The 27,455-nt window shown below is 36.2% G+C and overlaps 1 protein-coding gene across 1 annotated transcript in view; it reads left to right on the top strand.

The window, feature by feature from the left end:
* Window positions 1-27,455, top strand: part of Lrriq1 (leucine rich repeats and IQ motif containing 1) — a 152,734-nt gene that overhangs the window by 73,793 nt on the left and 51,486 nt on the right. The window contains exons 19-23 of the mRNA XM_051172945.1: window positions 2,688-2,777; window positions 3,430-3,551; window positions 4,061-4,156; window positions 4,396-4,478; window positions 13,740-13,841. Of these exons, the coding sequence (XP_051028902.1) occupies window positions 2,688-2,777; window positions 3,430-3,551; window positions 4,061-4,156; window positions 4,396-4,478; window positions 13,740-13,841 (493 nt within the window). The remainder of the gene's footprint in view (window positions 1-2,687; window positions 2,778-3,429; window positions 3,552-4,060; window positions 4,157-4,395; window positions 4,479-13,739; window positions 13,842-27,455) is intronic.

Below are 27,455 nucleotides of genomic sequence, written 5' to 3'. Positions count from 1 at the left end.
ATTATTACCGAGAACACTGCTACTGGAGTACTGCTCTAGAGAACACTGCTACTGGAGTACTGCTCTAGAGAACACTGCTACTGGAGTACTGCTCTAGAGAACACTGCTACTGGAGTACTGCTCTAGAGAACACTGCTACTGGAGTACTGCTCTAGAGAACACTGCTACTGGAGTACTGCTCTAGAGAACACTGCTACTGGAGTGAGTACTGCTCTAGAGAACACTGCTACTGGAGTACTGCTCTAGAGAACACTGCTACTGGAGTACTGCTCTGGAGAACACTGCTACTGGAGTACTGCTCTAGAGTGAACTGCTATTAAAGCGTTGCTATAGAGAGTACTGCTCTAGAGTGAGCTGCTCTAGAGAGTCTTGTCAAATACCATACTGCTACTGGAGTTCTGCTGTTGGAGTTCTGCTGTAGAGACCCCTCTTTCACCCTATTCCTCTAGACAGAGCTGCTATATAGAGTACTGGCATTGAGTACTGCTATACATAGACTGGCTAGAGAGAGCACTGCTCTTGGAGTACTGTTCTTGAAGCACAGCTATGGAGAGTACTGTTGCTGGAGAAATGCTATTTTAGTATTCCTGTAGAGAGTAGAGTTATATATATAGAAAAAAAAACCCTAGACTTCCAGAGGACAGAAGAAAATGAGATGGCTTGACAGGTGTGTACAGAGGTCGTGCTAGGCATGGCAGCAGGTGGTGTCTCCTGTAGTCAGTCAGCAGATGGCATGGTGTCTTTTCCAAGGCGTCATCCTTTCATTTTCACATCTTCTCTTCATTTTAATCATTTCCCTTGTAAGATCACTAACTTCATGATAGCTGGTGTTCAACAACCTATGATCTTTCCTTGAATAAATATACATTGCCACTCAAAAAATTAATAAATTTTGAGTCTGAATCTTGTCCAGAATTTTACACTGAACTGCATTTTTTTAAGGGCAGTCATTAAAATTTTTATCATCTTCCATGAACCAGACAGACGATTCTGAATGTAGACGTCAGTGGGAATTTACTGGGTTTATGACATGACACAGCATGTAGTTAATGTTATCGGCTTAAATAGGTTACAAAATTATCAATAGCCTATTTTCATACCTTTCCCAGAAATATCAAAGCAAATGCCTTTTGTGTTTTAACTCTTTCATTTCAAACTCTCACCCACAATTACTGTTTTCCTTTTGTTGTTGTTTCCCCAGAACTGCTGCATTTTCTGTGCTGCCATTTTCTTATCTTTCCATTCTAAGATACTGTGAAGAAGCACATTATAGGTTGCAGTGAGAGTTCTCTCTCATGCACTCTTTCTGCCTCTCTCCAATAATAGCTTTATTTGGGACTATTCACATTCATATAATTTACTTTAAAAATAAAATTTGTATGCTTTTTGTATGCAATGTAATGCTTTTAAGCATGTCTTCCTGGAAGAACTGACAAATGAAGTTTCTTGTCAAATACAGTAACTAGTATATTTATTATTCTGTCATAAGAATGGTTAAAAGTGTCTCAGAGATGTTTAATAGATTGTTGCTTGCTAGAATCATGACATAGTTCAATAGATTTATTGAACTTACTCACTTCCCAGTAGGAACTCTTAAACTCAGTATGACTGTGTGATAGATATTTGTAGGTTAATAGTCTCTAAATAATAGGAAATACCATAAAATACTCGTTTTGGTTCAGTTGGTCCATGTGCGTGATGTTGGGATGTCATGGCCTTGATTCTGTCTCCTAAGAGTAATGCCTAAGTAAAAGTGTGTTGTTACCTTGCCTACCCATGGTCACTTTGTCTTAGTCTCACATTTTCAGTAGTCGTTCAAAGACCAAGGCACATTGAATTTGTGTGAATGGAAAATGGTGAATACTCCCTCAAAATTTAATCATTGTAATTTTTAAACCATTTGGGTATTTTATAGCCTTCTTAATGCTAATCATTGTCCTGGTGAGCCTTGTTTATAAAAACTCAGAGATGTGTATTCTAAGATACATCATATTAAATAAAATTCAGATAACTATATCTTAAATGTACAACACTTATATAATTAATATAACTTTACTGAATAAAGAATAAGCCTGGGGATTGATTGTATAAGTGGAACAAATATGATTCAGGATGAAGAAAAAGGAGTATACAGTAGACATTTCATATTTGAAATATAAATTTTTCCCATTTAAAGAGCTGTGTTGGAGAATAATTACATCAGAAATGATATGCCATATATTTTTATTCATTCTGTTCACCCAAAAATCTTCCAAAATTGTGAAAATAAGAAATTAAGGCAAATCCTAGTTTAAATGTAATACTTGAGGAAAATTGGTTCTAGCTTATTAAAATCTTGTAGTTTTTATAGCAATGTTCAATAGAAAATGTAACTTACACCACATGAATTAACAACTAATTTTTCTTGGTTGCTCCTTGCTTGTCTGAGTCACATACTCAGAACAATATTTACCTCATCTTTACAGCAGTAAAACATAAGCTCTTCCCTTAACGGAAGTAAGGGAATAAAAAACATTGTCAGGCATCTTATCTAATCTGTGCCTCTCACGATGTCAAGTAAAACTTTCCTGTAAATAAAAGTCCCTGTGGTCTGTGTGGACATACATGATGTACCGTACAATTTAAAGGAAAGTTGGTAAAGGTTTGCGAGCTAAACGCTGTCCATTTTAATGCCATTACTTGTGCAGGGTGTCTTGGAGAAAGACTGGCCAGCTTTAGATTCCACCAGCTTCCCTTCACAAACACTGCCTCTCTCCAACCAGCTGCCCTGGCCAAAGGTAACATGTCATGGAAACTTCTGAATGCTCGTTCTCTGCTGGCTTCTGAAGGTTCTGCTATGCTGTGGTGATTAATAATACAATTTATTGACTTGAAAAACATAATTACTTTTAGAAGCCTTTGACTTCCTCCTCGTCCCCAGATGTAATTTTTCATGTAGCTTTTCTTTCATTTGCCCTTCATTTTTTTCTTTACTTTGGATTTCTTTCAACGCTTTATTTCACAGTAGCCAGAAAAAAAGAAATGATGTGCCTCAGCTGCACATTTGGCAGTAGACTAAAATCACTAGTTGACAGCACTTTAAAAATGCAGAAGTACACACCGAGAAGCGGCAGCTGAGGATCCTCAGCCAGAGGTCAAGGGGCTGCAATATCTGTTATTTATTTGATAATCTTTGAAGTTTTTGTTTTCTTGGATTTTAAAGATCTTTGCAATTAATCATTTTGTATATGTGAGCTATACCAAAAAGCATACTCTTGTACCATGTAACAAAAAAAAATTCAGGCACGTTCCAGGAATTATATTTTATTATCATTTTAATTTTGTGATGAATTTCCCTTTGAGGCTGTTCAGGCTGCCATATGTGAGATAACAACACCAATTCTGGCATTGTTCAGTTTACCTTACATTTGTTTATGCTTTTAAAATAAGACCTCTCGGACTCTGAGACACGATGAACCCTCACTTCCCGTGCCAGCCCGTCCAGCTCCAGCATGGCTAAGCAGTGAGAAAGAAACTGTGTTTTCACCAACACACACACAGTTAAGTAGCAGGTAAGCTAAGCTACTCTCCTACGTGGGTACCGATTTATGAGTGACATAGACAACGTGCGCATCCCTTATACAATTAGAATAACTATAAACATCGATGTGAATTGACTTGTAGAAGATGGAACACATGTAATGTTAAAATATGAAAATTCTAGTGTTCAAAAAATGTGTGGAGGAGGTGCATTAAAGCAACAACAAGACTTACATTTTGGTGAAATAATGTAGTAATTGTACAAACAGATCTTCATGGCTTGACAGGTAAAGACGAGGACTAGAATAAAAGACCCAGCACCATAGTCCTTTCAGCAAAAGAATTGAAATATGCTCCATGTAATTGAAATGTAAACATTTTAAATTAATGGCAGACTTTTATTACTTTTCAAGATAAAGCTCCTCTGTAGCTTAAATAGATTTTATTTCCAAGTTTGAGACAACATAAACAGCTTGTAGTTTTTAAAAGAGCTGATGTACTTGTGTTGATTCTGTTCAAATACATGCATTTCTTTTAGCAGATCAGAAAACAGAACTTTATCCTGGACAACTGAATCAAAGACAAGTAGGAAGAGTTTACTGCAATCTGAGAAAGAAGAAAAAATTTCAGAAGAATGGTAAGTCCTCTGTTTTACACTAAAGAAGATAAGAAATTGAAGGACTGCTCAATATCTGAGGCCGATTTTTTTTTAATTCAAGAAATTACTAGTCTTTAAGAAATTGACCTTTAAAATAAGGCGGCTTTAGTAATTAGGATGACAAATTTACTAAATGTGATATAATTCAAACATGAACATTTACATGCATGTCTATATCTAACTATGCTTCAGATATTTTAAATTTACTTTTACAATAGGGGCTTTAAGGATATCTCCACAGCTCAGCAAATGCTAAAGAGAGCACAGAAAATGAAATCAAAAAAATTAAAGAAAAACTTAGGTAAGTAATAGCCTTTGAGCAGTAGCTATGTGTGATATTGACTATCAAAATTTTAATTGTGTTTTCTTTGTATATTTAATGCAAACAGAAATTAATGTACTGGTCATTACTTCTAAGATAGTAACTACAAACTCCTCAGTTTTCAAAGCAAATTATGTTGTCATATTTAATGATATATTTTGCCCTTTTATTGTAAAAATATTCCGTTTCACATACATTGTTATTGACTTTTCTTTGTGCTGTACACTATGTCGATTATGTTAAAATTTGTCTTTGAGCTGGTGTATTTTGGAATGTTGATTCAAAAACCATCCACTTCTTGTACTCAATCCTTTGTGTGCTATTAAATTGCTTGTTAGATATAAAGTGTCACACATGAAAAGAAATACAATTTATTTCTTTCATGACTTTGAAGATTTTGGTAAAAATTGAAAGGCATCTTTTTTCCTATCTGCTTGTGAAACTCTCCTTACTTTATTTATTCTGTATTTATTTGGATATTTCTACTCATTTTCTTATAGAGATATCAGGCAAGAAGTAGCAAATGGTTGTGTTTTATGTACACACTATATTTAACTTCTGTCTTTATAATTCTATCTTATAATTCATGGACTTACTATAAGATACACGATTCTCCTAATGTGTAGTTTTGATACATGTGACCAAGAAGGAAATCTGTTACTGTGGTTCAGGAATTACCTGTTTGTTTCTGTGTTTGTTAAATTCTGAATTATATACATACATACATACATATATATGTATATAGCTCAAAAATCTATATCAAAATAAAAAAAATACTTTTTAGTAAATCAAATTATTTTTCATTTCAGCTACTAGTCATTGATAAGTTGTTCATTGAACACATTTTTAGTTTTTTAAACATACAACTATTCTATCTTGGAACGATATTAGTTATTTTAATTTCTATATTCTATAACTGTAATTTTGTACACAATTTGTCAGTTACAAAAGATTGACCATTTAAACATTTTTAAATGGATTGAATTAAGTACCATATTTTCCCCTTGTCTATGCCCACTGCCCACTCATTATGTAAGTCCCTTTGAGGGTTATCGTCTGTGACCTGAACCATGTTATGGCTACGTCAGTGAAACAGTAAGTCCAAAGCCAGAGTGTTTTGAAGTTCACCCAGGACATGTGGATTACAATGCAGTAAATACGGTTGTTCAATAAACTTCTTTATTCCTTTGGTCTGTTTTCCTATATGTCTACAAAGGTTTCAAAAGGAGCTGTTTTAAAAATAATAGAAATATATATGGAACTCCAGAGCCAAGTTCAAAGACAAAATAGGTTGAGAAGTGACCCAACCAGTATTCAACAAGTATTGGCCCATTTCTGTTCAAGAATTTTTTGCTAGATCTTTTTTAAATAGGAGTAACACCATGTTTGTAGTCACCTTCCATGGTGAGAGCTGGGAAAAATTTATGTCACCAGAAATGTTGTATGATTCTGCCACGGGCAATGCCTCCTTCCTGCTGCTATTATCAAAGGCTCATTTGGTTTTGGTTGAGAAAAGACTGATAAATCAGCATACTAAATATGTTTAAACATATGCTCCAGCAAGCAATATGTCTGCATAGATGGAACTTTTTTCTTTCTTTCTATTTTACTTGTTTGCTTTACATTTGTGGTCACAACTAGATATAATTAAGCAAACAAAAATAGTTTCTTTTATCAGTCACAAGGGGGCATGATAGGGTCAGAAATGAGAAGAAACCACAGTCAAACTTCATGACTCCGGTTTAGCTTATTTTGGCAGTGCTGAGTAGGCATGATGTGTTAGGTAAGGTCAAGTCATTGCAGATGACAGCTGTGACTTTTTAAATGGAAAGCCTCAACTGACTCCACAATCTCAATAGACTCCTTACCACTGAGTGAAAAAGTAAATCTCTATGTTTGTTGCTTTTTTAAAAAATCAACATATTAGGTTAAAGACACAAAATAAATTTGACCTTAAAATCTGAAATGCCTAAATGTGGAGTTTAACGATGAGCCTTTCATGGTTCTCATGGCCTCCCCTCCATACCCTCCTCAGAGTACACATGTCAGTGGCAGTAAGGGGGCTTAAAATGAGAAAGAAACAAAACCAGAGGACTCCCTGAATGGCCACATTTTATTTATCTTCTATTAAGATCACGGCACTTACACATTTTTTGTCTTTATGTAAATTACTTAATACTGTACGACGGGCTTTCTTTTAGAGCTTAAAATTGGAGTCAACTTCCTGTTGCCTTTCCAGCTTTCATAATTCAACTGGTAATGTGTCATTAATTTACTCGAATGTGACCATGATTTAAAAATGGGGCCACTAATGTACTGAAACCATACTTAAATATTTACTTAAATACCCAAATTCTGCTAAAACTGAAATGTTTACTAGGAAAGTTTCAATATTGTGCACATCTTATATGGAAAATTTGCCAGTGTGAAAATTTGAAGCCATAAGAGGGCAGCGTTGTCCACAAAAGTTGTGGGAGACTCCTTCTTTCTGGCTGACAGGAGGAGGAGGAGGGAGGGCATCAGGGACAGGATCCTTAGTTCAATGCAGTCAGCAGTCTTCTGTGCTCTAACAAAGTCGTCATCCTCAAGGAAACCGCACATACACATAGACTGTGGCAGCATTATATATTGATGAAAATGTAAAATAAGCTGGTCAGGAGAAAGCGCTTCGTATTTCCTGTCCGTTCATTTCGCATACATGTACTCGCCAAAGAATAGGAATCAACGATATTTATTTAATGTTAAAATAAAAACATGGTAATTGCAGAAAGTAGTGCATGAAGGAATAAACTGCTGAGAGAGGGAGAAAACTGCTGAAGACATGGGTTAACCAGCAAGCACAGTTGAGGACTGACTGGTAGAAGCAAAAAGTGTGGACAGCAGTTAGGTAAGCCCTGTCCTCATGAAATCTGCCTGCATAACTGAGGCCATCTGCTTTAAAGAGCAGCAGGGCCCATTATCACACGTAGTTGAGTTTACAGGCCTTCTCCCACACAGGTCTGGTTCGTTTCATCTTACTTCTTTAATACAAGATATTATTTGCATAAAAAATAAAGAAAAGCAGATGAGGAGAAAAAGAATGGGAAGATGGTGAAGGAATTGCTTGGCAGTCTTGACAAAAAGTCTAAAACTGTGTGACGTTATCATAGTTTACTTAGTTGCTGATTTACCTAGTAATATTTTCTCTTTGTGATTGACATCAGCTAGAAATAATAATAGTGATTAGTCCTGTTTTGTATATTGTCTATTTGTTCTGCTGCACTTTACACAAAAGTGATTTCAGAATTTGTGAGCAGAATTGGAGTTATCAGACACCGAGGGATGTTTAAGATTCAGCACCATAATGAAGAACACCACATGTAAGGCGAGAGTTCCAGGTCTATTGAAAACATGCAGGGTCAATAACCTGAGGGTAGTGAGCATATTTTGGAGTAAGACTAGATGAGTGGGCTGGGGAAAGGGAGTGGGTGGCTGGTTTTGATGCCTAGCAGTCCTTAGAAGCTCTCTCTAAATGTAGGGATTTGGGTGCATAGAGGCTAGCAACATACAAGGGTAGAAAATATAGAATGCAGACATAATAAATGCTTCTCTGTATTTAGCACATTTATGCATGCTGAATTTAAGCCTTTGTAATTAAGGTAAAGAAAAGATGAAGCAAAACAAGTTTATGTTTAATGGAAGAGTGACAGAGAAGGATAAAAATGACTCATCAGCTCTTTTAAAATCCTAATAGTAATGAGCAAATGATTCTCATTCAGTAGGTATTTTCTGCCTTTATTTCCATGAAAAATAGCATAAGTCATTTCATATCATTAAATCATATCCAAGAATTAAGTAATGTAGAAAAATTTTAAAGGCTTATTTTATGCATTTTAAGCAGTTCATGGCTTGTGGGAAAGGAGTTTCCAAAAATGATAATATAGCTAATGAATTTTTAAAAGAGAAGAATCAAGAATGATCAGTATTGACAAAACTTCAGAAAAATGAGGTTTATAGATTCAAGATATATAGAATGAATCATTAAGTATTTTAGTTAAACAGTACTTTGTTATGCTTCCAATAATAGAATTCACTTTAAATAATAAGCAGTCGAGTCAATACCTCTTTCACATTAAATCCCACAATCTACAAACATGTCTGGCACCTCACTTAACATTAAAGTTATTGATAAACACTTAGTAGTATATATTTATGGCTCTGTGAGTCTTTAATCAATTATGGACTTATATTCGGGGAGTGAAATTTAAATTAGTACAAAGTATGCATATGCATGGAAACAAAAAATTGGTGCAAATGTGGTTCAAGAGGGTCAGTGTCCATCCCAAACCATGCTTACTTAGCACTGTTTTCCATGTGATACTGGCTTTTATGGAGACATGATGGGTGCAAGAATAAATGGGATTATTGATTCTCACTCCATGATTTCATAAGAAGAACAGGCAACACATGACAGAGGAGATCATGAGTGAAGGCCTTGAGAGAGTAAAAGAGCGTTGTGTGAATGTGTGAAAGTGAATCCTAGACTTGAGTAGATAACTCAAAGATGTTAGCTGTGGGGTATATGTCAAGAAGACATGTATGTAGGGAGGAGAATCAGCCAGAGTGTAGTGCACGTTACAGGAAGCAAAGCCAGAGGGAAAGATGCCTCTAGGCTTTGAAATTAAAGTATTGGACATTAGACATGGAACCACAGGATTTGGCCTTTGCCTTGCTGAATTCCAGTCTTGCTTTAAATCCAGTGGTTCTCTGCCATGACACCATTTTTCATTTTTGGAATGGTGATATATATATATATATATATATATATATATATATATATATATGTATGTATGTATGTATGTATGTATGTATGTATGTATGTATTCTGTGATATTGTATGATGGAAGTATGTAATTTGTGTTTTTTGTTTTACAAGAGGTTGCCATTAAAAGATTACCTTGAGCCAATGGAAGAGTCTTTGAACTTTCAAGTAATGTTAGGACTATAAGAGCGTGTGAAAATATTTGAAGTTGAATTTATGAATTTGACATTATGTCATGGACATAAGGCAATGGCTAAGGAGTTGAATGTCATAGCTTCAAGCATTTGAACAATTTGTTGCATTTAGCAACACTGTTTGGGAAGGTATAGGAGGTAGTCAAAGCAAATGGCAAGGTGAGATTTTAAAACTTGGCCTTTCAATTTGCTCTGTGGGCTTTGGACTTTTGGTTTATGGTGAGAGCTCCCAGCATCTTGCTCCTGTGGCCATGGCTGCTGTTTGTTGTCATGACTCTGCTCCACCATCATGACCATTCATCCATCAGGAACCAAAAGCTACACTCAAGTTGCTTTTGGTCTTGGTGTTTTATTACAACAATATAAAAGTAACTAATAGCATCGTTCTGCATGAAGAATGTGTATCTCTCATGGAGAAAGCCCTTGGTTCAGCCCCAGCAACCCACAAAATTGGGCAGGTTTGTGCCTGATTGAAACATTGTAAGAAGGTAGAAGCAGGTAGGTTGAAGCTAAAGACTATCAATGATAACTTACTTAAATGTAATTTTTCATGATGCATTACTTTTTAGTAGATCATGCTGCTGTATTGTTCTCCATACTGAATATTTGTATTATTATCCCCTTAAATCACTTTGTTTTTATTAAAATATAATTTTACAGCTAAAAAGAAAAAAGAAAAAGAAAATATCCTGGGTTGAGATTCACAATATCTACAATTTATGATATTTTGTGTGAGAAGAATGATATGAAGGTAGTCAACAAAACAGACTATAGAAAGTAAAAATGATTATGCAGGTGATGGATATTGTCATGGAAACTTTATGAGTTAACTCAAGTTATATTACCTTAGTAAGACCATGGTTATAAAGCATCAAGCACAAAGCCAAATGCATAAATGAATTTGATTTGCTTATCTGTTTTTTGGACACAGTTAAGGCATACTAGCAAAGAGAACGAATTTTTAAAGTAGTAATTCCAACAGGCAGATATTCTTAATGAGAAAAACAGACTTTAACGTTGCAAATGTTGGATTCATCTATTCCTATATGGCCCACCTTATTCTATGAATGAGTAAAGGTATTTCCACTAATTTAATTATTTGAAAATGTTGCCATTTCTTTTGGCTTACCTTTGCTTGTGGCATTTGCATGCAGACTTGTTACATGAGCATAAATTTTGGTCATTAAGATGTCCTCCCCTCTGTCCCAGTTTCCTGGTAAGTGAAGGCTTTCGTGGGACATGCCCCTTGGGCTAGTATGCAGATATAAGTGAGTATATACCATTTAAGTCTTTCTGCTTCTGGGTTAACTCACTCATTATGATCATTTCCAGCTCAATCCATTTATCCACAAATTTCGGGAATTCCTTGTTTTTAATAGCTGAGTAGTATTCCATAGTGTATATGTACCACAGTTTCTTTATCCATTCTATTGGGACTCTAGATGAGAGAAGCATGGGAGAATGGCAAAGTAGAAGGATCCAGAGGGTCCTAGAAACCTACAAGTAGAACATTATGATAGGCAGATTTGGGCCCAGGGGTCCCGCTCAAACTAAGGCACCAGCCAAGGACAAAACAGGCGGTAAACTTTAAACCCCTACCTAGATCTAGCCAATGGTCATAACAGTCTCCATACTTGAGTGGAGAGTGGGATATGACTTTCTCGCGTACTCTGATGCCTCACATTTGACCATGTCCCCTGGAGGGGGAGACCTGGTGGCACTTAGAGGAAGGACAGCAGGTTACCGAGAAGAGACTTGATACCCTATGCGCATATACAGGGGGAGGTAATCCCCCTCAGGAACAGTCATAGGGGAGGGGAATAAGGGGAAAAGGGGAGGGAGGGAAGAATGGGAGGACACAAGGGATGGGATAACCATTGAGATGTAACAAGAATAAATTAATAATAAAAAATAAAAAATAATTTGGTCATTAAACACTGTGTCAACTTTTATAGTCAAACTTGATGTTGGAAAGACTAGACAGAGGGCAAAATCAGTCTGTTCATATCCGTGCAACTAGTACGAGTTGGAGCTGGGATCTGGCTCAGTATACAATGTATGCAGGGTGACCCAGCTGCTCTCCTTACAGTATACCTTTTTCCCCTGGGATTCCCTACTTGACTATGTATTTCCTAAGCCTTGGAATGGTATTTTATTCTCAGTGGTACTTCTAGGGACTTTTAATATCCATTTATTTTACCCATGTCAAATTACCACATTTCTTGCTTCTTGTCATTATACCTTTATACTTTGAATTAAGTTTTGAATCAGTTTAAGGTGATGCAGTTAAAGTGTTCTGAAACTGAAAGGTATTTATAATGTAATGCTCTGCATATGCTCTTAGGAAATAAAACTATTTTAATGAATAAATATTGTCTGGAATGCCTCCTAATAATTTATATGTCTTAAATGATTGGCTCTGAATAGCACTATGAGGTAAGTACTATTGATATCCTTGCTGCATTTACGAGTTTGTACATATTAAGAGTGCTATTTATTCTAAGGAAGTTCCAAATAAGGAACTGACATGTTTTTGTTCATAATCTTTTGATCACTTGAATGAAAGCCAGTGGTGGATCCATCCACCTATTTTGTATATTCAAAGTATTTGCTAGGAAGGCAATTACTTAGAAATATTGAAATGATTCACGTTAACTTATCTGTTTGTGTCATTTATTGAGTGCTTATTCACACATGACCATGAAACATTTCGCATGCAGTTCCAACTCTCGCAAAGTCAGTGTTGGCAAAGCTCAGGTTGGAAAGAGAAGGCAGATTGGAAGATCATTGTTTTCACATTCATACAACTAATACAGGTTGGACCTGATACCTAACCCTGTTATATAGAATTGTAACACCATCCTTCTGGAAGCAAAACATAGATCCAATAAAAAATACAAGAGGAAAGAAGACTAAGAGAGTCAAAAGATGATTATTAGGAACCATAGCATTATGCTACTATCTGAAATATAAGCTTGTGGAATTATATACTCTCTCCGATTGACTTCTGCTTCTTCTGATACATCACTAGATATATAAATGGCTTATATGACATATGATACCTATGCTATGGCATGTCTGTACATTTATTATTATTACTAGTTCTTAGTGAATTTTTGTAGAAACTCCATTTGATAGTAATACCTTGAGGACTCAGATACCTCAGAAAGATGCCAAACATTAATAATTTCAATACAGTATTTATAAATACATAAATGAGCATTAAGTGGGCTCAGTTCCTACTAGAAGACTACCAACGATTGCCAAGCTGCTCATCACAGAGCATCCTTCTACAGATGATGTTCTTTCTACTCTCAATGTACAGTCTGAAACTTACCTTTAGTATCAAAATATAACTATGCTTTGGTATATATGATGTTTAAAATATTGACTAGTTTGTGTGATGTATTTAATTCTGTTACACTCCTTGATTCTTACTCTCCTTGACTTTTTTGTAATTAATGCAGTAAAAAAAGTGTCTCACCCCAATAAGGTGTATTTTGTGTAACCATACTAAAAGTGCATATTTTCTACTACTTTCATCTTATGGTGCTTACATCATTGCCTTCTCAGTCTTTAGTCAAATCCTCTAAATAACGCATGGCCAAATCCTACTTTCACATTCAATGCAACCGTTTGTTATTAATGAAAAATTACAAGGCACTACATTCAAGATGACTCATTTTGTAATATACTAGATTAATATGATTTCTCACCTTAAATAAAATATAGAAAGAAATAATGTAACTTCTTTGTTGTGTAAATTCATCAGTACAAAAGAAAACCCACCACATTTACACGTGAATTATTATTTTCTATTATCTGTTTCCTTACTGTTTTGCTTCCATCTCACATATGTGTTATTTGAATAGTTTAGCAAGGATATATTGACTATATTATCTTCCCTATTAGTTGGTAAATATTTTTAGTTTGAGGGAAAATGTTATAAAAGAAATTAAAATAATAAATTGTAACGTGATTTCAAAATAAGATTATGCCAACTAGAAAAATTATATGTTCCAAATTTTGGCAATATTATTAACATTTCTGACATAATAAAGGAGAGCCACATATTTGACCAAATGACTAAGAATATTTTAAATTATCATGTGTAAGCAGTGACCAGCAATATCTCAGAGCTCCATACAGTTTATCTATTTGTTAATACCAGTATAAAGAAAAAAATGGTCATGTAAGGGAAGGAGTAACACGAGATCGTCTCTCCTCTTGTCTTTTCCCCTCTAGAACCTTCTGTTCGACTAGCATTATTCAAAAAAAACAGAAATAAAGTTTCTGTTACAAAGTCATCAAAGAAGACACAGCTCAGGAGAGATGGTTACTTTGAAGGTAAGGTTTAATGAAAGACACAGAAGATTAAAAAAGGTCTCTAAGCATAGCAAAAATATTACTAAAATATTTTTAGTCTTTATAAAACTTAAAGTACACATGTGAAAGATACATATATAAACTAGCCTTGAAAAAGAATTAAATATCTTTATCAAAATAAAAACCCTATTTACCATGTTAATATATTAGCATATGTTTTTATTTGTATTAGTCTTTATCTAGATTTTAAGTACCTTCTATTTTTTAATAAATAAACCTGTAATAGTGCTTCATCATTTCAATATTGATATAAATTTTTTACAGGTACAAATTACATTAGTGTTAATTAAAGTTGATCACATGGTAAAATCATATTCTAATACAGTTAGTATGTTTAAATTTTATTAAACATTACAAGCTATACCATGCTATTTAGAATATTTTCCACCAAACTACAAAAATCTGTATCCTCTATATCCTATGTAGTCAACAGTGAAAACTTTCTCAGTTATTTTTAGAATTGAAGGTTCTCATAGCTAGTTGACAGGTTACATCTCTGGTTTCAGCATTCAGGAGACTTATAGACTCATATTTTTAAACAGAGCCACAATGTGACTTACCAGTTTTATACCAATTTGTAGTACTAACATATTTGTAATTCCTTCTACCTGTACTTTCTGACAATTATTTATAACAGGCAGAAAAGGAATATATTTTTTAATGGAAATTACCTGTGGCTTTCTCTATCTTTTTAATGGAAATTACCTGTGGCTTTATCTTTCAGTTGATAAGTCTGAGAACGCATACATCGTTAACAGCCTCGTTAAGAATGACTTTGTTGTGTTTTGCAGTTCATTATGATTTGGAAGTCACTAAATTATTATGATATAGAGAGACATATTAAAGTGTGTATGGTTAGAAGATATGATGTCAGGAGTGTTGTTTTAAAAACAAAATCCAGATGTTAGGTTGAAAGCCTTATAGCTCAGAGAGTTGGACAAAGCACCACACTGACCTTCCTACTCAGCCGATGTCCCAGAAGGAAACAGCTCTTCTTACCCTACTCATTCCAGAAAAAGCCAAAAGCCAAAAGCTCAATGCCCGTTCTTCTCTGCACTGTCTTAAATATCCTTCTCTCCACGTCCCTCCTTTCTACTTAATTCCTGTCAGCTGGTTTCCTGCACCTCCATTTCCCTTCCCTATTCCTCAGAAAAGGGGATTCCTCCCTTCCCATCTACCCCAGCTCCTCAAGTCATATCAGGACCAACTGAGCTTGTCTTCTTCCCCTGTGACTGGCAAGGCAGTCCTTCCGGGGGAATTGATTGAAAAGTTGGCAAGAGAGTCCATATAAGAGACAGCCTCTCCCTGCCCCAGCTTCCCTTAATAGAGGAGCCACATTGGCTACGTCTTTGTAGGAGGCCTATGTCCAACATGCAAAATCCTTGGTTAGTGCTTCAATCTCAGTGGGCAATTCCAGGCCCTGACTTGTTGGCTCTGTTGGGCTTCTTGTAAAGCTCCTGTCACCTCCAAGTCCGTTACTCCTTCCCCCTACATTTCCACAAAACTCCCTACTTAATGCCTATTGTTTGGCTGTCTCAGCATCTGTTAAAAAACTGATGCTGGATGGAGCCTCTTAGAGAACACCTCTGATAGGCTCCTGTCTGCAAACATGGCATAATACCTTTAATAGTGTCAGGGGTTGCTTCCCTCCCATGGGGTGGGTCTTGGATTGAGCCAGGCACTTGTTGGATAGTCTCTCAATCTCTGTTCTATCTGCTCTATCTTTATTCTTGCACATCTTTCAGGCAGGGTATTTTAGGCTAAAGTTTTTGTGGGTGGGTTGGTGGTCCCTCCCACTACTAGGAGACTTGTGTAGTTAGTGTCCTCTTCAGTCTCTATGGCTCCTGCTACTAGGAGTCTCTGCTGGAGTCCCTCTCATCTTCCCGTGAGCCTATGCTGACTTAGGCTTCCAGTTTGTCACAAAGGATCCCCTGCCCACAGTTTCTGTTTTCTCCACAGGCCTTCAGTCTTTCCACCCTGCTCTCCCCAGGTCTGATCTCCATCCTCATATCTCCCTGTGCTCCCTTCTCGTACCTTGTTCCCTCTCTTCAACCACTACCTCTGTCTATTCTATTTTCCATTTGGAGTAAGATTTAACCATCCTCCCCTAGATCCTCCGTGTTACTTATCTTCTTTGGGTCTGTGCATTGTAGTATGTTTATATTGTACTATATGGTTATTTTGTTTGTTAGTGTTTAATGTGTTTAGTTTATATATCATTTTGGATATTAACCCTTTCTTGGAAGTATGATTGGTGCAGATCTTTTTCCCTATCTGTAGACTGATGTTATGTTCTATTAAAGTGCCGTTTACCATACAAAAGCTTTTCAGTTTCAAGAGGTCCCTTTTATTAATTGCTGATCTTAGAGCCTGAGCTGTTGTTCTGTTCAGAAAGTTGTCTCCTGTGCCAATGAGTTCAAGGCTATTCCTCACTTTCTCTTCTAATAGATTTAATATATGTGGTGTTAGTTGAAGTCTTTGATACACTTGTATTTTTTGTGTAGGTCAATAAATATCTATTTGCTTTTTTTCTACATATAGATATCCAGTCAGACCAGCACCATTTGTTGAAGACACTGTCTTTTTTCCATTGGGTTTGGATCAAAAAATCAAGTGTCCATAGCTGTGTGTGTTTATTTCTGGGTCTTTGATTCAATTCCATTAATCAATGAGTCTGTTTCTATGACAGTACCATGGAGTTTGTATTATTCTTTCTCTGTAATGTAGCTTGATGTCAGGGATGGAGATCCTTTCAGAAGCTCTTTTGTTGTATAGGATTGTTTTTGCTATTATGCGTTTTTTCTTTTTCTCTAAAGGTGTAGAATTGTTCTTTTAAGGACTCTAAAGTATTATGTTGGCATTTTGATGGGGATTGCATTGGATCTGTACATTGCTTTTGTTAAGATAGCCATTTTTACTATATTAATTCTATTGATCTATGGGCATGGGACATCTTTCCATCTTCTGATATGCCCTTCAATTTTTTTCATCAGAGACTTGAAGTTCTTGTCATAAAGGTTTTTGACTTGCTTAATAGGATTTACATCAATGTACTTTATATTATTTGTTGCTATTATGAAGGATGTGGTTTCCCTAATTATTTTCTTAGCCCATTTGTCCTTTGTATACATGAGATCTACTGATTTTTTAAAAATTAATGTTATATCCAGCCACTTTGCTGAAGTTGTTTCTCAGCTATAGGAGTTCTCTGGTGGAATTTTGGGAGTCATTTATGTATACTGTCATATTTATGCATAGGGATACTTTGACTTTTTTCTGATTTGTCTACTCTTGGTCTCCTTTTGTTATCTAATTGATTTAGCTAGAACTTCAAGTACTATATTGTATAGATATGGAGAGAGAGGGCAGCCTTGTCTTGTCCCTGATTTTAGTGGAATTGATTTGAGTTTCTATTTAATTTTATGTTGGCTATCAGCTTGCTTTATATAGCCTTTATTATATTTAGGTATGCACCTTGTATCCCTGGTCTGTCCAAGACTTTCATAATGAAGGGTGTTTTATTTTGTCAAAGGTTTTTTTTTTTTTTCTGCATCTAATGAAATGATCATGTGGTTTTTTTCTTTCAGCTTGCTTATATGGTAGATTACATTGACAGATTTCTGTATATTGAACCATCCTACATGCCTTGGATGAAGCCTATTTGGTCATGGGGGATGATATATTTGATGTGTTCTTGGATTCATTTTGAGAGTAATATTGAATATTTTTGCTTCACTGTTCACAAGTAAAGTTGGTCTGAAATTCTTTTTTGTTGGATCTTTCTGCGACTTAGGTATCAATGTGACTGTGGCCTCATTGAATGAGTTTGGTAAAGTTCCTTCTGATTCTATTTTGTAGAATAGTTTGGAGATAATTTGTATTAGATCTTCTTTGAAGGTTTGGTAGAATTTTGCACTGAATCCATCTGGCCCTGGGCTTTTTTTGGTTGAGAGACTTTTGAAGACTGCCTCTATTTCCTTAGGAGATATAGGACTATTTAATTTCTTTATCTGATCTTGATTCAATTTTTGTACTTGGAATCTATCAAAAAATTGTCCATTTCATTTAGATTTTTAAATTTTGTGGTGCCGGGCATGGTGGCGCACGCCTTTAATCCCAGCATTTGGGAGGCAGAGGCAGGCGGATCGCTGTGAGTTCAAGGCCAGCCTGGTCTACAAAGTGAGTCCAGGACAGCCAAGGCTACACAAAGAAACCCTGTATCAAAAAACCAAAAAAAAATTTTTTTGTGTGTGGCATATAGGCTTTGGAAGTAAGACCTGATGATTCTTTGGATTTCCTTGGTGGCTGTCATTATGTCTCCCTTTTCATTTCTGATTTTGTTGATTTGAATATTCTCCCTCTGCCTTTTAGCTACTTTGGCTAAGGGTTTGTCTATCTTTTTTTATTTTCTCAAAGAACCAACTCTTGGTTTTGTTGATTCTTTGACGTGTTCTAATTTATTGATTTCAGCCCTGAGTTTGATGATTTCCAGTTGTCTACTCCTCTTGGATGTGTCTGCTTCTTTTTGTTCTAAAGTTTTCAGGTGTGCTGTTAAGTTGCTAGTATGGAATCTCTCCACTTTCTCTATAAAGGCCCTTAGTGCTCTGAACGTTCCTCTTAGCACTGCTTTCATTGTGACCCATAAGTTTGGGTATGTTGTGCATTCATTATCATTGAATTGTAAGAAGTTTTTAATTTCTTTTTTTATTTCATCCCTTACCCAGAAGTCATTGAGTAGGGAGTTGTTCAGTTTCCATGAGCTTGTAGGCTTTCTCTTCTTTCTATTGTTGTGTTCCAGCTTAATCCGTGGTGGTCTGATAAGATGCATGGGATTATTTCAATCTTCTTGTATCTGTTGAGGTTTGCTTTGTAACCAAGTATATGGAAAAGGTTCCATGAGGTGCTGAGAAGAAGGTGTATTCTTTTGTGTTTGGGTGGAACATTCTGTAGATATTGGTTTGGTCCATTTGATTCATGATATCTATTAGTTTCATTTTTCTCCATTTAGTTTCTGTCTTAATGATATGTCTATTGTGGAGAGTGGGGTGTTGAAGTCACCCACTATTGATGTGTGGTATTTGATGTGTAATTTAAGTTTTAGTAATGTTTCTTTTATGAATGTTTGTGCCTTTGTGTTTGGGGCGTAGAAGTTCAGAATTGAGAATTCATATTGGTGGATTTTTCCTTTGAGGAGTATGAAATGTCCTTCTCTGTCTCTTTAGATTACTTTTAAAAGTCTATTTTATTAAATACTAGAATGGCTTTTCCAGCTTGCTTCCTTTTTTAATATATTCTATTAATTTATTCATATTACATCTCAATTGTTATCCCATCCCTTGTATCATCCCATTTCTCTCTCCCTCCCATTTTCCCTTTACTCCCCTCCCCTATGACTGTGACTGAGGGAGACCTCCTTCCCCTGTATATGCTCATAGGGTATCAAGTCTCTTCTTATTAGTCTGCTATTCTTCCTCTGAGTGCCACCAGGCCTCTTGGAAAACCTTTCTCTAGCCCTTTACTCTGAGGTAATGGCTATCATTATTGCTGAGGTGTATTTTTTGTAAGCAACAGAATGATGAGTCCTGTTTTCATGCCCATTCTGTTAGCCTATGACTTTTTATTGAGGAGCTGAGGCCATTGATGTTGAGAGATATTAATGACCAGTCGTTTTCAACTCCTGTTATTTTTATGTTGTTGTTGGTGGTGGTGATAGTGGTGGTGGTGGTGGTGGTGATGTGTGTGTGTGTGTGTGTGTGTGTGTGTGTGTGTGTGTGTGTGTGTGTGTGTGATGCTGTCTTTATGTTGGTTTTGCAGGGGTGGAGTTATTTTTCATGTTTACGGTTTAATTTTGGCCTTGTCATGGAATATCTTGTTTTCTCCATTTATGGTGATTGAAATTTTTGCTGGATATAGTCATTTGGGCTGATATCTGTGGTCTCTTAGAGTCTGAATAACCTTTGCTCAGGCTCTTCTGGCTTTCATATTCTGTCGAGAAGTCAGGTATAATTCCTCTTAGAATTAACATTTTCTTTGATTGATGTATTGATTCCTTCAATTGTATCTTCTACACCTGAGATTCTTTCTTCCTTCTCTTCCATATTCTGTTGATGATGCTTGTGGCAGTATTTCCTGTTCTCTTCCCTAAGTTTTCCAAATCCAAGATTGCCTTAGATTGTGTTTCTTTATTGCTTCTAATTCCGTTTTTAGGTCTTGAACATTTTTATTAATTTATTTTTCCTGTTTGATTGTATGTTCCTATATTTCCCTAAGAGCTGCAATTCTTTTGTCTATTTGGTTGGAGTTCCCTGTATTTCTTTGAGCAATTTATTTTCCTCCTCTGAGGCCTTGTCATTTTCATAATCTCACACTTAAGATCTTTTTCTTGAGCTTCAGGTATGTTAGTACCTCCAGGCCTCACTGTGGTAGGATAGCTTATTCCTGGTGGTGTCATATGACACTGGGTTTTATTGCTTGTGTTCCTACATTGAGCTCTAGCAATCTGGTGTCTCTGGTGATCGCAGGTCTGGTGGGCTCTGATAGACAAACGGTTCGGGAATAGGCAGAGAGGACTAAAAGCTGAATGTTGTTTGGCCCACACAGGCCTACTTGTGTTGGCAGATATATAATGAGGGTCAGATCCCTTGCACTGCTCATCTCTGCTGGCCTGTGCCAGGTGAGTCATGCAGGTCCGGAGTCACCAGGGAGAGGGCTCTAAGCTGAATGTTATATGGGCCCCCACTGGCCTCCTAGGGATGGTGGAAAATGGGGCATTAGGTCCTCCCCACAGCTCACTTCTTTACTGGCTGTGTCCCAGGTGAGCAATCAGCCAGATCATGTGTGGGCTTTGGTGCTGTGAAGCCAGCCATGGAGGAAATGGGCACTGGTTTTTTTGATTCAGATTCAGCCAGGCAGTTGCTTGGTAGCCAAGCAAGCACTGTGCTCCTGACTGGGTTCCACCATCTTTGGCCTATGCTCCTATTGTCTAGCTGATCTCCACAGGGGAACCAGTATCTTGGATTGGGGTTGTGATGCTGACCCTTGGGTATCCAGGCTCTGCTCTGAGGGAAGCCAGATGAATCCAAGGCCAGGTTTGTTTTGATGATTGCCCCTGGAGTTGGGGGCCCATGCTTGCACTCCACAGGTAGAGCACACCGCGTACAGCTACACTGTGCAGCTCCTGCGCCAGGGAGGCAGCTGTGTGTCCCCAGCTCCTGGGATGTCCTCCTCATGTCCAGGAAAACCTGACTTCAGTGTTCTGTGGTCAATCATTAGTTATGTGGACACCATAACTGCTGTTTCTGGTCTTCTGACACTTGGATACAGTGTACCTTGGCCACCACTATCTTGGAAGTCCCTATTTTAAGGCTTTTGATTTTAAAGAATGAGCTCGACAATAATGGTTCTCTATAAAACAAAATTTAAAATTAATATAGTATCATTGTCTTTTTTAAATTTTATTTTATTAATATATTCATATTACATCTCAATGGTTATCCCCTCCCTTGTATCCTCCCATTCCTCCCTCCCTCCCATTTTCCCCTTACACCCCTCCCTTATGACTGTGACTGAGAGGGACTTCCTCCCCCTGTATATGCTCATAGGGTATCAAGTCTCTTCTTGGTAGCCTGCTATCCTTCCTCTGAGTGCCACCAGGTCTCCCCACTCAGGGGACATGGTCAAATATGAGGCACCAGAGTATATGTGAAAGTCAGTCCCCACCATTGTCTTTTTTTAAAAAGAAGAGTTAAAGATAAAATACTTGTTTCTCTCTTGGTTGAATAGCATACTATATTTTTTTAATTTTATTTTATTAATTTATTCAGATTACCTCTCAATTGTTATCCCATCACTTATATTCTCCCGTTCCTCCCTCCCTCCTGCTTTCACCCTATTCCCCTCCCCTAGGCCTATGACCAAAGGAGACCTCCTCTCCCACTGTATGGTCATAAGCTATCAAGTCTCATCTTGCATACTGTCTTAAGTGCTGCTCTAAACTCAACCTGCATCTAAGTGTATGTTCTGTGACTCAGAGCACAGCTTAATTTAGCAAGCTGACCAACTGCAGCTTCCCAGTCATGGCTGCATTTTACAACCAAGTCTTTTGAGATAAAATGTGTTTGTTATTTCGTATACTTTTAAAACTGCAATTTCATTAATGGTACTGTTACATAACCAGCATTAGCTCTTCGTTTTAGGACATTAGAACTAATTTTTCCTTAAGAAAAAAATGCAATAAAATTCATAATGGGAATTTGAGCCCCCCCATGAGGAAAATCAAAATTAAATTTACTATAGGTTTAGATTAAATAACTCCATATGGAGTAGTACCTCAGAACTATGGTATGCCAGCATTGTTTTATAATTTTTTGATTTTCCTCAAATTAGATCATGGTATTATATGAGTATTGATTCTATAATCTTATTTATTTTATAGTAAAACTGTATGAGTTATAGAAAAACATTCTTTTTCAATTTTGTAGTCATGGCCATGTGAAATGTCATGAGTGCTGTAAATTCTATTAAATGTTTTGATTACTATTATGGCCTTTTCTGGATGCAAGTAGATAAATAAAGATGTTCACATGAAAATTATGGTTACACCTGAGAAGTATTTGAATGGAATAAATTATATTAAACAGGAGAAGATAAAAACCTTATCTTCATCCGTTGATATTTATAAAAAATGTTTTATAGTTTGACATGTACATGAAATGTAAAAAATATCTTTACCTAGTGAAGGCTAGGCTGTGACCACATCTGTGCCCACAGTAACCAAAAGTGTATACCGTGTGTCAGAGATTATGAAGCTCTTCCTATAGGACTGGGGACCTAAAGACTGTATAGATCTATTACAGTTTGATTGCTTACTTGCTTGATTGACTGATTGTTAGGAACCTATCTTAGCTTAGCTCTGTTATTACATATAATTCTCACTTGAGTTTAGTATCTAATCCTTCCTTGAAAGTTGACACACTATATTCTCATGAAAGTCTCTGAAAACATATTTTGTTTGTTTCTATTTAAGTTATTTTAGGAATCCTGAAACTCACTCTTCAGTAGTTGTCACTGACCTAAGAGGAAGCAATGCAGTGGTGCTATAAGTATATAGGCCATACTTTTCTAACAGTTCAAATATCTTTTAAAATGTCCACTTCAGCTATGTTCTTCCATTTCTGTAAGTAAACAGTAAATTGAAGCAATTATATTTAAATATTTATCGTGTGACATTCATTATGCTGTTTTATTAAAAAGATTTTTAGGTTCAATGAGTAAAAAGTGTATGTAGATGTTCATGTCACCATCCTTGAAAGTCACCATTGTAAAATATTTTATTCTTTTTAATATTATATTCATTGATAAGCCATGGTTGTAAAGACTGAGGGAACATTGTGGTATTTTGTCTATTTATACCACATGGCATGGTTAAATTCAGCTCATTAACATCTCTACCACCCTGAACTATTCTGTAGCAGATGATGCATCTCTATATTCTATAATGGCTTGAAGTGTGGTGGCTCTAAACACTTATGTTTTATTGTTGATGCTTTTTAAGTAAGTTGGTATGATTTTATTTTTAAATTTTAATAAATACATAAAATACTCACTTTTTATATCTTGCTGCTTCACATAATTTATTGATTAAATACAGTAGGATTTTTATGGTAGTAGAGTATGTAAGACTATAATGTCAACAAATAAAAATAGTTTTCTTTACTTACCTGTTAGAATGCCTTTTCTACCTTGTCTTGCCTGATTCCTCTAGTTAGAAGGCCTAGTCCTCTGTAGTCGGAGTACTCATCTCGTTATTCTATTATCTTAAGGGAAAAGGTTTCAAATTGTCACTGTGAGAGTAAGTATCCTTCATTTTGTTAATGCACTATATCATATTTATTGAGTTTCATATGTCAAAACATTCATGCATCACAGAGATAAATACCACTTGAACATAACTGTGTGAATCTCAGCTTTACCATTTACTAGGTGTGTGGTCTTCAGGAGGCAAACATATGTTAATTTACTATTTTGTGTTAATTTGTGTTATGTATTTAGTTATTATTTTTAAAAGAGAGAGTGGGGGAGGTACAAATAAAGTTAGATGTGTACAGAATTCAGGTAAAGTTTTATATCCTGAAGATGGAGTTAGAGAGGGACTTATGAGCCACTGGATCATTAATTCATATTCTTGCAATAGGTAAACAATAATACATATTTTGGTGGGCGTTGCTAGTAGTTTGGTGTGTACTGACAGTATGGCCCAAGTCACTGAATATGAAATACTCAACATACTTACACAGAAAGTGGTCAAAACTGAAATGATTGACATTAATTAATTTTAAATTAATGACTTTTTATTGTTTAAAATGTGTATTTCTTTTAAGGACTATGAGCTTAATTTCTTTTAAAGACCCCAATACATGTATCATAACTGTCTACATTGTAGAAGTGAGGAACCAGTATTTTGAAATTTTGACAAGTGACTTTTCCAAAGTTATATAAAGAGTAAGAACCTTAAAAAGGGAGCCAATTTCTCCCTAACACTTAACCTAGGAAAATTAAAACATAATGTAAGTTTTGAAGAACAAAATGTTAGGGTAACTCCGAAATACACACACCCTTAAAATTTAAAAAAAAAAAAAAACTGAGGAAAAGTAAAGACTAATAAAATCGGTAATACAGAGTTCTAGGTGTCTGATGGGTTAAATTTCATTTTTAATTCCTGTATCATGGTTGATATCAGTAGGAAGCAGTTTTCTGCCATGATAGCAATGAGCATTTGATGCTGTAGTTAGCCACTAATATTAAAATTATGATAATGTTATGGCATTGAGAACCAAATCTATTTGACTCTTTTTTCTTTATAATTTATGACAATATTTTACTTGTGTTCATTTTCAAATACTTAGGGACCTACACATGCAAATGAACGGTGTATTTGTGTTTCATTTATGCTCACTTATATTTATGCATAAATGAAATTCATTGTCTACCCTCATCTACTGACATTCTAAATTTGCTACTTCTGAAGGTGAAACAAACTTAAAACTCTGTGCTTAGCCAGGGGGAAGAATTGAAGCCAGAAAAAAAATGGATCTAGCCTGACAAATTTCTCAGCAAGACAGTTTTAAGTCTTAGTTCTTTATTCCCTGGAACAATTTTACTTGATTTTAAAGTCAAGTTTTCTTAAATCCCAGTATGGTGCTGTCATCACAAACATGAATCCGATTTGTCCTCTTGTAAAATACAAGATTTACAGATACCATATGTTCCTCTATGTCATAAATGCTCAAATATTTTGTATTAAAAATTTCAAGTAATGAAGTAAAAATTATACTTCAGAGTATTCTAATCAAACCATCTTCTTTGTGGTATTTTTTTTTTTTTGCCTTATGATTACAAGCATTTTCTCCTGCATTCTCCCTTTTAATGACAGGTTAGAGCACAAGATCATATTATGCAGATTGTTTTAGAGTAGGTCTTGCATTTCCATAGCTGTATATATAATACTTGCTAATAGTGTGCAGTGTTTGTGTATTATGAGCTAACAGAGATTTACTGACATTGAGGTTGACTAGCATTTAGCCACAGGAAATGTACAAACAAAGGCAACCTGAAAGCATTCTGCTAAAAGATGCCTGCAGTCTTTATTTTTGTGGGTTAAAACACATTTAACAAGAATCGGGCATGGAAAGAGAGATTCATAAAACGCGGTGTGTTTCCTACAATTACTGTAATTTGAATTATTACATTCTTACCACATTGTAAATATCTTATATCATCTCTGTATCCTCTGCTGTTATTTATAGGGCCCTAGGCCACAGAGCCATAAAGAAATGTTTACCATTGACTGGATTTACCTGGCTTCCTATTATAATAGGCAAGAATAATATTCATAAGTAACATTACATGACAGAACAAAAAGTTTACCTTTAAACACATTATTTAAAAATTTATGATGAGAAAATAAAACAAGTTTCATCATTAAAAAGTAAACCTTCAGTAAGTAAAAACACATAAAACCTTGACCTTAATCCAATTTAAATATAGGTGAGGTTAAAAGATGCTCACATGTCTTTGAACATGTGCCTTCTTTTGTCATATTAAATGGTTGTCTTTGCACAAGCCAGAAAATCCTTTCACTTAGCTTCCTCTTATTTTTAAAAAATTCTTCTCTTATACATTACATCCTAACTGCAGTTTTCTCTCCTCCCCCTCTCCCTATTATTCCTCCAGCCCCTCCCCTCTTCCCAAGGTCCACCCCCTCTGGCTCCCCTCAGAAAAGAGCAAGCTTCCCTGGGACATCACCCAAACACTGCATAACAAGCTACAATGAGACTAGGCACATGCCATCACATCAAGGCTGGACAAGGCAAGGCACCACAAGTAGGCAAAAGAGTCAGTGACGGCCCCTTCTCCTAGTGTTCAGATTCACACAAGAACACCAAATTACTCCTCTATAACATATAGATCTAGCTCATACTCCTATACGCTTCCTGATCTCTGCATGGCTCTATGAATCCATGTCAGTTGATTCTCGGAGTCATGTTCTCATGTTCTTCTCATGGTGTCCCTGACCCTTCTAGTTCCTCCAGTCCTTCCTCCTCTTCTTCCACAGGACTCTCTAAGCTCTGCCTAATGTTTGCTGTGGGACATTACATCTGCTCCCATCAGTTGCTGGATGAAATCTCACTGGTCTCTTTGATGACAGTTCTACTAGGCTTCAATTCCAGAACACACTGTAAGCATGACAAACTGAAGTCAAAGGTTTTGTGGCTGCCTTGGTGTCCCAGTACCACCACTTGAGGTTTACCTGGTTACAGAAAATGGCTGGTGCAGGCTCACAGTTCTCCTGTCTATGCTAGGGTCACTCATAGATTCCATGGAGTTTCCATTGCACTAGGTTTCCACCACACCTTGAAATCTCCCCCGCCAACCAATTCCAGTCTTTTTTCTCCATATTCCACCCCCACTGGATTCCTCTCCTGCCCAATCCTCCCCTCCCCCAGTCTGTCGGTGAAATCTATTCTATTTTTACTTCCCACAATATCCTTGCATGCTCTATTAAGTCTCCTTGTTACTTAGCTTTTCTGGATCGGAGGACTCTAGCATGACTATCTTTTACTTTGCAGCAGCTACCTACGTATAAGTGATATTAATTTGCTTTCTTTGTCTGGATTACCTCAGTCAGTATGATTTTTTTTCTAGTTCCATCCATTTACCTGAAAATTTCATGCTGCTGTTTTTTAACATCTGAGTAATACTCTTGTGTACTTACAGGTATACCACATTTTCTATATCCATTCTTTGGTTGAAGGACATGTAGGTTATTTCTACCAGTTTCTGGATATAATGAATAAAGTTGCTATGAATATGGTTGAGCAAGTATCTTTGTGATAGAGCATCCTTTGGGTATATTCCCAAGAGAGGTAGAGTTGGGTCTTGAGGGAGCACTATTCCCAATTTTCAAAGAAAACACCATATTTACTTTCAAATTAGCTGTACCCCCATCATCAATGGAGGACTGTTCTTGTTCCACATCCTTGCCAGTAGGTAATCACTTGTGTTTTTGATCTTAGC

This window comes from Acomys russatus, chromosome 31 (genome assembly GCF_903995435.1).
Source record: "Acomys russatus chromosome 31, mAcoRus1.1, whole genome shotgun sequence".
Taxonomy (NCBI): Eukaryota; Metazoa; Chordata; class Mammalia; order Rodentia; family Muridae; genus Acomys; species Acomys russatus.
The sequence above is the reverse complement of the archived record's forward strand: the minus strand, read 5'-3'. Positions and strand labels throughout refer to the sequence as shown.